The sequence below is a fragment of the Mytilus galloprovincialis genome, chromosome 12 (genome assembly GCF_965363235.1).
Source record: "Mytilus galloprovincialis chromosome 12, xbMytGall1.hap1.1, whole genome shotgun sequence".
In the NCBI taxonomy this organism is placed as follows: Eukaryota; Metazoa; Mollusca; class Bivalvia; order Mytilida; family Mytilidae; genus Mytilus; species Mytilus galloprovincialis.
Window position 1 is genome coordinate 24,427,330 of NC_134849.1, and position 12,954 is coordinate 24,440,283.

Genomic DNA, 12,954 nt, shown 5'->3' on the forward strand with positions numbered 1-12,954 from the left:
TTAATTTTTTTGACAATTTTATAATGATTTTGAAAAGTTGCATTATTTTATTTATTGATAATGTTAAATGCAGAGGTAGATGTCACAACTCCATATGCATGGCAGTGGCAGACCACAGAAGAAACGACTGCTGAATATCATCCTGGACAAACTATGGATTTACAACCAGAAAATAGACCAACTACTGATTTTGAACCAGGAAATGGACCAACTGCTGAATCTGAGCCAGAAAACGGACCAACTGCTGAATCTGAACCAGAACATGGACCAACCGCTGAATCTGAGCTAAGAAGTGGACCAACTGCTGAATCTGAACCAGAAAATGGACCAACCGCTGAATCTGAACCAGAATATGGACCAACTGCTGAATCTGAGCCAGAAAATGGACCAACTGCAGAATCTGAGCCAGAAAATGGACCAACTTCTGAATCTGAGCAAGAAAATGGACCAACTTCTGAATCTGAGCCAGAGAATGGACCAACTGATTCAGAACTCACGACATATGCTGAACCAGAAAATAGACCCACTGATTCAGAATTCACTACTTTACTACCAGAAAATGGACCAACAACAGAATTTGGAACAACATCAATGCCAAGATCACCATTTAATGGTAAGTGACATAAAAATTAAAACAACCAATTGTATTGAAAAACTAAAATATATACTTTTATTGTCAATATTGAAATACCAAAAATGTTTACTTTGAATGCAAGTATGTTGATTTATTACCTTTAAAACTTTCTAAGCATTAGATTCAGCATATCAATCCTGCCATGTGCATGTCTTTAGTGTGACATGAAATACACAATTTATATATAGATATAGGAAGATGTGGTATGAGTGCCAACGAGACAACTCTCCATCCAAGTCACAATTTAATAAAGTAGACCATTATAGGTCAAGGCACAGTCTTCAACACAGAGCCTTGCCTAACAACTAACAGCAAGCTATATGAAGGGCCCCAAAAATTACTAGTGTAAAACCATTCAAACGGGAAAACAAACGGTCTAATCTATATAAAAAATGAGAAACGATAAACACTTATGAAGTACATAAACAGACGACAACTACTGTACATCAGATTCCTAGATGGTCTAGTGAATTTACAGTATAACCTCATATTGACTTGTATCTTTAAGATGTATGTCTCAACCATAGCACTTACATATGTTCTAGTGAATTGACAGTAAAACCTCATACTAACCTAAAATCTTTCAGATGGATGCATTAACCTTAACACATATATTTTCTAGTGAATTTACAGTAAAACCTTATACTGACTTATTTTTTAGAGGTTACCCTTTCAGTTGGATGTCTTAACCATAACACATACATATGTTCTAGTGAATTTACAGTAAAACCTTATACTAACTTATCTCTCAGATGTTGCCCTTTCAGTTGGATGTCTTAACCATAACTCATATATATGTTTAAGTGAATTTACAGTAAAACCTCATATCTTTCAGATGGATGTATTAGCCATAACACATACATATGTTCTGATTATTTTGGAATGAATTTTACATCATTTCCAAATGTCTTTGGTCAGAATGAATACTATGAAGCAAGAAACCAATGGTATTCTTGGGCAAGAATCCCCTCTAATACCTGTACTGCAGTGTACTCACACACAATGTGTGCTTTGTCACTTCCCACCTGTCAGAATGGTACCACTCAACAGATCTGTAGACAAAGTTGCCTGGGTATGTAGTAAGGATGTTTGCCACTATGTTTCAAAACAACAAGCTTTTTAAAAAGTAAAATCACAAAAATACTGAACTCCGCTGAAAATTCAAAACAGAAACTCCCTAAGAGATAGTCATAAAATGATAGTATATTGATAAAGGAACTAAAAAAGCAGAATTTTGAAGGGTTTGTGTGCTTATTTCCAGGAGCTCTAAGCCATTGAAAATTTGGTAGGAAATGAGTCTCTAGATTGGATTTTTTGAACTATTAACATTGGCCGCTTTTTCTCTTTTAAAACCTATGTAAAAATGACTAGGATTTTATAAGATTTTACAAATATGTCTTTTTAAACTGTATGAAATAAATTTTTTAAAAGAAAAGTAGGGGTCAGTTGACAAAAAGTTTTAAAGGCAATAAAGCATGGATAAAACCAGAGGATTGCAGATTTGAAATTTAACGGAAGATACAATAAATTACCAAAAACCGTTAACAGGAATAACTTACAATACAGATATGTCTACTCTTGTATATGCAATTTGTCTGCCTTTACATGAAACCATAAAAGTTCCTACAAACTAATGCATCACAATTCAAAACATTGGTCAATAAACACATGCTATATTGATTTTATTAGTAACATAGTGTGCTAGTGACGTAATACAATATGTATGGGGTCAGTAAATTCCTTATGGGGTGATAGTGAAATGAGCCCTGCCTACTAACCCAATATGGAACCCTACTAACCTAATATGAAATATACACAGTTGAATTTAACCAATCATATTCCTAGGTAAGATAAGATTTTTTATCTATTTTTTGTCATGGATGTTTTATTAACTATATTTTACAGATGCCTTCCACATATTACATTTTGGAGTATGTAGTCACCACAATTTATTGAACAACTACGATCTGGTTTACTTCTGTAATCTGTTACGTGATGATGAGGATTGTATAAAGTTACCAGGTAAGTTACATCGGATATTCATATTAATATCCTTTTCATATTGGATACAAATTTTATTAAGTCTGATGCAGACATTTTGTAGTCAAAGCGTTCCAACTGAGGTACTACACAGGCGTCAAATGGCGTCAATATGGAGTAAAGGGGGTGGCATCAAAAAGCTTCATTACGGAGAAAAGGGTTTTTAAAGCAGGATGTTGGAATACTCAGGTGTTGGATTAGGCAGATTACACTGTACTGTTATGTTGTTCTGTTGCACCACTGCCCCAGGTTAGGAGCACCTACAAACATGTTTAAAATAGCCACATTCTTTATGTGCCTGTCCCAAGTCAGGGGGCTGAAATTCACTGGTTGTTATTAGTTCATGTCTGTCATATTTGTGTTTTGTAATTTTTTTTGTTATTAATTTGGCTGTTATTTTTCTTGTTCTATTTGTTTTACATTTTACAATTGTGAGTGAATATTCTTTTTTTTCAGAAATGCAATTTAAAATATTTAGAAGAAAACATTTTGTTGTCAAATTTAAGCATAAATTTTCATTACAATATTGATGCACACAAATTGAATTCCTTAATATTTTTTATACTAAAATTTTGTTTAGAGTGTAATATTGATTTTATTTCAGACTATGTTGGAAATAGTAGTACAGTAACTAGTCAATCAACAAATTATTCCACTAGTACAACCCCTAGAACTACTCCTTATGGAACAAGTAAGTATTGACAAGCTATTAAACCAAGAGTTCAAAATGGTGAAGTTGAAATCATCCCTTTGTACAGATGCCACCACGAGTCGGTTGAAAGTTGTGGAATATCCATTTCACAGATGATATCTGATATGTTCTTTATGTGGTAACTACAATCCTCTTCCCTATTCATAAATGTGACCTACCGAATGAGACAATTTACCGAGTTAGTTATAATATGAGCAACACGACAGGTGCCACATGTGAAGCAGGATCTGCCTACCCTTCCAGAGCACCTGAGATCATCCCCAGTTTTGGTGGGGTTTGTGTTGCTTAGTCTTTAGTTTTCAATGTTGTGTCTTATGAACTATTATTTGTCTCTGTCTTTTTCTTTTTTTTGCCATATATGCATGACGTTGTCAGTTAATTTTTCGATCTATGAGTTTGACTGTCCCTATGGTATCTTTCGCCCTTTTTTTTTTTTTTTTTTTTAAACTCTGTCATCTAATTTAAACAAGAAATTGATGTAGGACAGATTTAACTAAACTTTGAAAATAAGAACTGGTATTCCACTAAAATGATATTATTTATTAATTAACATATTCATTTAAAAAAATATAGATCACAACTTATCACTGTATGCTTATAATCATAAAACACAGACCAAGTTAGAATGTGGGTGGTATCACTTTTACAGTTCTCTAAGTATGTCCCTTTAAAACGTTACATGCAAGCAGGGGCATCATCTACATTGTATTGTCCTATGAACACATTCTCCATTTATTTTTATAGAATGTGCACAAAAATATTTACAATGATGTATTGATTCTTATTTTGTTTGTATTTTATAGCCAAAATATCCCATATGGATGTACTACCAACAACTAATACCACTTCCGGTATTCAAGGGATCGTGGAAATTGTTATCAACGAACAGTTTGGTTATGTGTACTGTTATGAGACAACATACTGTCCGTCTCTAGTCTGTCAGTATCTAGGATATGCGTAAGTCCAATTGGCCACTTCACAGTTATTGCAGCTATATTGAATAAAGGGCAGTTTTTGGATATAGAGGAAAATATTAAGAAAGTATGGAGAATGTTATGCATGTTTTTTTTAACAGCTGTTCTGTTTCCTGTGTTTTTCAAAGCACTTTCACCTCCATTATGGAAATTTCTCCCCTGATCAATATATATGGCTGCAATAACCATTTAAGGGCCTATTACCAATATTATTAAATGACTTAATATATTGTTACAACTTTTTTTTCATTGATATTGCAAACCAAATGAAACTTTTTTACAGAGTCATAGCCTATTGGTGAATCTATTTAAACAATAGTCAGTTCTATTGTCCCATTTTAGTAAACACAATAGCTATTGTACTCTGTATAGTTTAATCACTTTGAAAGTCTTTTAACTCTTTCAGCACTATGGCCTGGTTTAATGGAAAATCCATCTTCCATAAACACTATAGCCAGCTAAACCGGGCTTCGCATGTTACCTTTTTATAACTGAGATGTCCATTGGTCAGTCATTTGGAAAACTCCTCTAAATTAACATACTAGCGTAATATATATTCATTTGAGTTTCCCTGGCTTTTCCCCTACCTTACACCTGAAATAAACAAAATATTGCTCTATTTTTAGCAATGAAAATTTTTGGAAATTTTGTATACAAAATGGCAGATAACGATAGTAAAAACAAACTGTCGGGTTACGAAATAAACAGTGAATAAACTACACCGAGAACAATAGCTATTTATTCAATAGGGACAATAGAACTGACAAAAGTTTAAATAGATTGACCAGTAGGAGACGACTCCATGGAAATGAATCAGGCCATTGGTTGTATCATTTGAATAGTTTCACTATTTGACATGTCAGGGCTTTTTATAGCTTTCTATAGCATATGGGTTTTGCTAACTGTTGAAGGCAGTATTGTGACTTCTAGTTGCTTACATCCATGTCATTTAGGCTCTGATGGATTATTGTCTCATTGACAATACTACCACTTCTTTATTTTACACTGAGTAATTTTCTATTTTTAGGGCTGGATTAGTAACAGGGAGCTATACTGAATACGATCTTCCAAAACAGATTGTACAATGTTCATCAACATCAAAGCATCTGTCTGACTGTACCATTTATCCTTCCACTAATTATTATCTAAGTGTAGTAAGATGTGGTAAGTCTATAAATTGTGTTCTAAATTATTTTCAAAACAAATGGTGTATAAATTAAGGATAGATTGCTGAAATATCTATCACCATGTTCTAATTTAGTTTCTCAATCTGAGGATACATCTCCTTAAGGATTGGACAGGATGCAAAGGAAGTTAACAGAATGTTGTCTTACAATATGATTTTATCACCAAGTTTTATAACAATCTAATTGTAAAACAAAAATCATGCATCCATTACCTAAAAGCAATTTATTTTCACAGATACTTTATTTCGCTTTTAGCCCTTTCTAGTCCACTTCATGGCGATTTGATTTTGTGATTTTCAAATATATTTGATGTAGTTAAATAGGAAAGATCAAAGTTTTACATATTTGCTTCGATTTATATTCGCGATATTTTTCTTCACACGAAAATAAGATGGTTTACAGTATCGAGTTGTAATAAAGACTTACAGAAAATTAATGTCCATGTCACAAGGAACAATAAATTAAAACAAAGCTTACTTTCTGCTCTTTTACCATTTGCATAACCCACCAAATAATCCAATTCAATCATGTACAGAAACACTTGAAATAAAACCCTGCAAACAAAATTCATGTCAATAACTTTTTACCATGGGCATTGAATAATGACACAAACATTTGGTAATAGAAATACAGGACAGACAAAAACAGGCAAAGAAACAGGTGCTAGGAGCTATAGTAAACTTGCAGTGCGGTGTGAGTTTTTGCTTCATGTTCCATGTTGAAGGTCTTTCAGTGACTGAGATGAAGAACAGCAATAAAAGCGCTGTTCCTTTGCTTTTTGTGTATTTTTTGCTGTGCATGCACTAATTTTGTGTCATGATTGAATACCCATATCCTTTCTTATCTATTAAAGAAATTATCATATTTTTATATTGATGTTCTAGTTGGTGCTGTTCAGACTAGTGCAATAGACTGTAAATTTGGTTATTACAATCAGGGAACCTGTTCCTACACGGTCAACAATGTCGGCACTGGATGGTCGCATCAAAATTATGGTATGTGTTTTTTTTCTTTTTTTCTTTTTTATATACATATAAAATTGAGAATGGAAATAGGGAATATGTCAAAAGACAACAACCCGACCAAAGCAGAAAACAACCAAAGGCAATCAATATGGGTCTTCAACACAGCAAGAAAATCCAGCACCTGGAGGCTGGCTTCAGCTGGCCCCTAAACAAAAATGTAAAATGTATACTTTATTGTAACACAGTCAACCCTGTTCGTCACAGTTTCATATAATTACTCGCCAAAATGTAATACTACAAATATATTAAGGAATGAGTGTATATATATATATACATACTATTTATGTTATATGAATTTAAGGTGCAATTACTATTAAAGTACACCACCTACCAAAACCAATAACAACAGCAACAAGATACTAAGATTGTTTTATTTTATAGTAGATTCAAGAGCTATGAATCATTTCCTATGAAAACTGTAAATTCAGAAATTATTGTGAGGTTTTTGTTATTGCAAATAATGTGACTGGTGAGTAATGCTATTTAACACATACAGTTAACTCTCGTTGTCTCGAACTCGGTTGACTCGAAATTTCGGATGAGTCGAAGTTTTCACGTGGTCCCGAACTTTATTCCATACAAAAGTATGTAATTCGACTCCTGATGAGTCAAAATTGGATGAGTCGAAATTTCGGTTGAGTCGAACTAAATTTACGGTCCCAAGTTTAACAAAGCATTCAAAATTCATTTTTTATCTCGAACTAATAAACATATGTCAAAACATGACCTCCGGGATTTAAATGGATTGAAGAGTTAATCTGACAATACACGTGTAATTAAATTTCCGGTCACTGACCACTGTGTTGATTTATGACATGAGTGTTTACCTAAGATTATCTTTTATAGAATTTTGATAAATAATTAGTGATACGTTGTTAATGTTCATGAAAAAGTATTTAAAATGTTTACAAAACAATTAATTTGTGATTTACACTAATGAGCTTGGGTGTGTATAAAGTGAGGATTATGGCTTCCGTTAATTATCACCTAAAAACTTCTCAAACGGCGTCTTTAATCGTGTTATATTTTCTTTTGAAAAGAAAGAGTGAAATAAAACATAATGAATAGAAATCAAAATTTTCTTAAATCTCTTGTATCCGAGAATAAACAATTTTGTCAGCTATAACCGACCTGAATAACAAAACTGTCGATTGGAAATCACTCTCTTGGAAAAGCCATAGGATTTTTTTAATTGAAACAATTGAATAAGTACAAATAATGTGACATACAAATACATCGATCTGATACTAGAATATCGATCCCATAGCCATATTCACCCGGATTTATTTTAGCTTTACCAAGCTAAGCAAGAGTTGTGTCCCTTAGATTGTCGAACTTCCGGTGTTCGTTTGAGTTGAACTATGTGTATCTCGAAATATTTCTCTGGTCCGGCTGACTTCGACATAACGAGAGTCAACTGTATATAAAAATGAAGATGTGGTATGTATGCAGATATTTACAAAAAATCACAATAAATAATCTTGCATTTATGTCCTTTCTTCAAAAATCGCTATCGTCCTGAACATGCATGAAATATTTGCCACTGGACGTTAATCAACCAACAATCAATCAAAAATCGCAATAATTTCTGAATTTACAGTGACAGATGATGTTGGGTATACAAAAGAAATATAAGAGTCAATTACATTCATAATCAATAGTCCAGTCTAAACACAACCATATAAATCCTTTCCAATGCATAATTCAACTCAATCAAAGTGTACTTTCCGTGGGGATGTATATGTTAGGGGCATATATTGACAATTTCTATTGTAGGCATATATGTTTACTTCATACATAATATAAAAAAAGAAGATGTGGTATGAATATTGCCAATGAGACAACTCTCCACAAGAGACCAAAATGACACAGAAATTAACAACTAAAGCAAAGCCCATACTGCATAGTCAGCTATAAAAGGCCCCGAAATGACAATGTAAAACAATTGACCACGCGCTAATTTATGTACAAAAAATGAACGAAAAACAAACATGCAACACAGAAATAAGCATTTTATAATAACAACAGTCTCAAGTTTTTGAATATGCATTTTTTTCCATACATAAAAGTAATATTTTAGACAAGTTCTTAGAAAATTTCTATAAATCACAAAATGCTTCAGAAAACTTAACATTGAGCTAAGTGGAAGGTGAATTTAGATGCTTTGGAAAAAAGGTATGCAATTCCTGTTCCACTTATGGCACACGCCGTTTTGCTCATAGCAAAGATAGAAATATAAATCATATAAAAACATTGTTCGGAGGGTTTCTTCAGATTTACAAGTTGCTAAATGATAAAGAAAATACTATTTGTTTATTCCACAGCTTATGCCTTATATTCTTATTCTGGAAGTGTTTCATCGGAATTAATATCCAACATGTTCACAACGCCATCTAGTGGAAGTGTATTCCTAAATTTGACAATTGTAAATCCGGCTGTACAGTTACATGTCCAACTTAAAACATCGGATATGACCTACGACCTTGGATATGCAGAACACGGAGATACAAGTGCTTGTTTTGATTTACCACCATCATTAGTAAATGGTAACTTGGTTATAACAGGAAAACTTACTTATCCTCTTTCTGCTGGAAGTTATGCATATGTTTATGAGATCAAGGTTCACAAGCAAGAGATATGTCCAAGTGAGTTATTTTCATTGATTTTATATACAACAGGCTATTATTTGAACTTGCAATTATTTTTAATTATGGAATTTGCTTGATTTTTTCTTATTGAAATTTTTAATAAATTCCATGCTTATTCTGTACTGAAATGTTCTGTGCTGTACAACACTTTCTATTACAAAGAAAATAGTATATTTTCAATAAAATTGAGAATGAAAATGGGGAATGTGCCAAAGAGACAACAACCCGACCATAGAAAAAAAAACAAAAAAAAAAACCAACAGCAGAAGGTCACCAACAGGTCTTCAATGTAGCAAAAAATTCCCGCACCCGGAGGCGTCCTTCAGCTGGCCCCTAAACAAATATATACTAGTTCAGTGATAATGAACGCCATACTAATTTCCAAATTGTACACAAGAAACTGAAATTAAAATAATACAAGACTAACAAAGGCCAGAGGCTCCTGACTTGGGACAGGCGCAAAAATGCGGCAGGGTTAAACATAATTGTGAGATCTCAACCCTCCCCCTATACCTCTAGCCAGTGTAGAAAAGTAAACGCATAACAATACGCACATTAAAATTCAGTTCAAGAGAAGTCTGAGTCTGATGTCAGAAGATGTAACCAAAGAAAATAAACAAAATGACAATAATACATAAATAACAACAGACTACTAGCAGTTAACTGACATGCCAGCTCCAGACTTCAATTAAACTGACTGAAAGATAGAATGTACTGTGCCGCGCACAACACTATCTAACCAAAATACATTGTATGGAAAGTGTTATTAACCACTCAAAAGATTATAATACCAAATAAACATAGAATTTATCAAAAAAATTTAAACACAAGAAATTATGCAAATTCCATAATTAAAAATAATTCCAAGTTCAAATAATAGCCTGTTATACTTTATTTATTGAAATTTTACTTGTCTTAAATCGACCTTATGCAAATGAATATCAATACATCAGTTAACTTATTTAACGTAAGGGTACCCAAATTGCACCGAGTACCCAAATTGCACCTATTTAGAAAAAATAGCAACGGAAATCTTACAAGATTTCCTAGAGACTAAACAATTTGTATTTTTATGATTTTATACTATGCACGTTTTTCAACATAGGTAAACATATTTAGATATACACAAAACGTTCACAGTATTATCAACATATCGTCTGTTTACTGAAAAAGCAAAATGTACAAAAACGTCACCATGCGACGTCATCAAAAAGTCATATTTTCAAAATTAGCAAATACAATATATTATGAGTATCCATTTCGTAAAATATGAAGATTAAGCATGAACTAATATCCAATTGTTCAAAATATTTGAAGAAATTAAACAAAAGCTCGGTTATTAGACTTTTGACGATGTGAATTTAAGCATGGATGCAATTTGGGTACTCCTCATTACAGAATCATGGATAGTTTGGAGGTTGATTCAAACCCATTTTTTTATGACTTAATATGGATTAAAAATTAAATTGGTGTACCTATACAATAAAGAAGAATAGGGCTACAAAATAAACACAGTATGGACATTTTTTTCTTGATCATAAAAAGACGTAGGTGAAAAAACTGTCAAAATGGGTGCAATTTGGGTACCGTCACGTTAGGGTTGAACAAATTTCTATGCAAAGTCTGTAACTGCTTGAAAATTGATGCGATATATATGAAATAAGAACCTATACAAAACATACCAACAAGTATCTTTTATTTTGTATTTGAATGTTACGAAATCAATCAAAGTCTTTTTAATGTATATGTATATATTCACTTGCATAAGGTCGATTTTTATCTGATGCAGCTTTGTGTTCCTTTAGCACAAATAATCATATTAGATGTGAGGCAAGACTCTGTGTTAAAGGCAATACTTTGACCTATAACGGTTTACTTTTACACATTGTGGCTTGGATGGAGAGCTGTCTTATTGGCAATCATGCCACAGCTTCTTATATCTATGTATTTTAAAAAGACTAAGTTCTGTAAGGGATATATTTGGCTTGATTATTCAAATGTTTCAAGATAAAGAATGTTTAAGTTCATAAAAACACTTGTGATTAGTTAAATAGAATGTATTTTTGTCAAAGTTTTATTTGAAAGCATTGATTTTAATATTCAATGTACTGGTAGGTAAAAAATTGAGATTTACCTATAGTGGAAAATCAAAATGAGTGCTACATTTATTAGTGACATCTTGAATAAAAAATTTCACAAAAAGACATGCTCCCTATTTAGTAACTGTATTAGATATGATTCATTGTGATATTGGTCAATAAGTTCAATTTGAAATTTAAGTAAGAAATAGGGGCATTGTATTACTCGATTTATTTCACTTGACTGGGTGGAGTTTAACCAGTTCGCTCATAATAAACCAGTCCATCTATAGATAGGTGTTTTAGGATAAACTCATCAATGAAGTGTCCAGTCATTGTTTTGTAAATTCCTTTAATGACACTGCTGGTGATTAGAAATCAGTAATAATTATTATGGCAATCATCCTTATCACACACATCTTCAAATAGACTGTCCTTGTGCAAATTAAAATGTAAGTTTAAACATATTTATTTATAGTGGATTGGGAAACAAGTTTTGCAACTTATATTAATCCTTTCCACTTTGCGAATGCGAGTGCTGCCTTGTAGCGGCATAAGCCTACTCTTTTTCGAAATCTACAAGGGTGTCTTTAACGTGCAAGAGATATGGCTCTCTCTTAACACAGGTCAGCCATTTATCGTCCCCTTCCGATGGACTATCATTGTTTCCTCAAGACCATACTCGCAGATGGTGTCAAGGGAGAGCCGGAAATTGAGTTGCTGAAATTTTCATCCCAAACGGGAATCGAACCAGGAACCTTAAGCTCCGCCCAATCAGTTGAAATAACATTGGTAATATAATCAATGTAATCAACATGATTCAAAAGTAACAAATTATAATTAATTAGGATATCAATAAAGTTTAAAACTTGGAATTTCGTAAACTGCATTAAAATGACTTTAACATAAAATGGAGATTTGACAAATATTGATGTGAACTGTTGACCCAGTACCAGGATGTTTTAACACAGAATAGGTAACCTGTTGGAAAATTAAAAATTCAAGAGTCAAAATTAGGTTATATGAAAATGGGAGTTTTGAATTTTATGACATAATGACATAAATCGTGTTGCATTTTCCTCAAAATTGATAGTATATCACATTGCAAAAATTACTGAATTTGCAGTATAATATATGAAAACTGACACATATAAAATAAGAAACCAAATGTTTATATGTATATATTTTTTTAATTTACAGAGCCTTTCCCCTATAGTATATGTGAATTTGATAAAAAGTGTCCATGGGATATAGAATGCTCCACCAGAATAGCTGATCCAATACCATTCCAATGGACATGGGCAGGTTTTAACACTTCTTTGTCAGGTAATTTTTAATATTTTAGGTAATATATGTTAAGATAATATGATACTAAACCCCTAACGGGAGGGATTGTGCTTGATTTTCATATGATGTAGACATAATCTTTCAATCAGTTTAATTAAGGTCTGGAGCTGGCATGTCAGTTACTGCTAGTAGCATTTATTTATCATTGTCATTTTACTTAGTTTCTTTCGTTACCTATTCTGACATTGGACTTATACTTTCTTTGATTTTCTTGCTGTGTTGAAGACCCCATTGGTGGCCTTTGGCAGTTATTTGCTCTTTGGTCGGATTGTTATCTCCTAGACATATTCCCCATTTCAATTCTCAATT

The 12,954-nt window shown here is 32.7% G+C and overlaps 1 protein-coding gene across 1 annotated transcript in view; it reads left to right on the forward strand.

The window, feature by feature from the left end:
• The window catches only part of LOC143054810 (MAM and LDL-receptor class A domain-containing protein 2-like), a 144,175-nt gene that overhangs the window by 90,245 nt on the left and 40,976 nt on the right, over positions 1 to 12,954 (forward strand). The window contains exons 52-60 of the mRNA XM_076227869.1: positions 74 to 613; positions 1,470 to 1,706; positions 2,540 to 2,656; positions 3,279 to 3,365; positions 4,190 to 4,343; positions 5,388 to 5,524; positions 6,432 to 6,542; positions 8,897 to 9,217; positions 12,499 to 12,624. Of these exons, the coding sequence (XP_076083984.1) occupies positions 74 to 613; positions 1,470 to 1,706; positions 2,540 to 2,656; positions 3,279 to 3,365; positions 4,190 to 4,343; positions 5,388 to 5,524; positions 6,432 to 6,542; positions 8,897 to 9,217; positions 12,499 to 12,624 (1,830 nt within the window). The remainder of the gene's footprint in view (positions 1 to 73; positions 614 to 1,469; positions 1,707 to 2,539; positions 2,657 to 3,278; positions 3,366 to 4,189; positions 4,344 to 5,387; positions 5,525 to 6,431; positions 6,543 to 8,896; positions 9,218 to 12,498; positions 12,625 to 12,954) is intronic.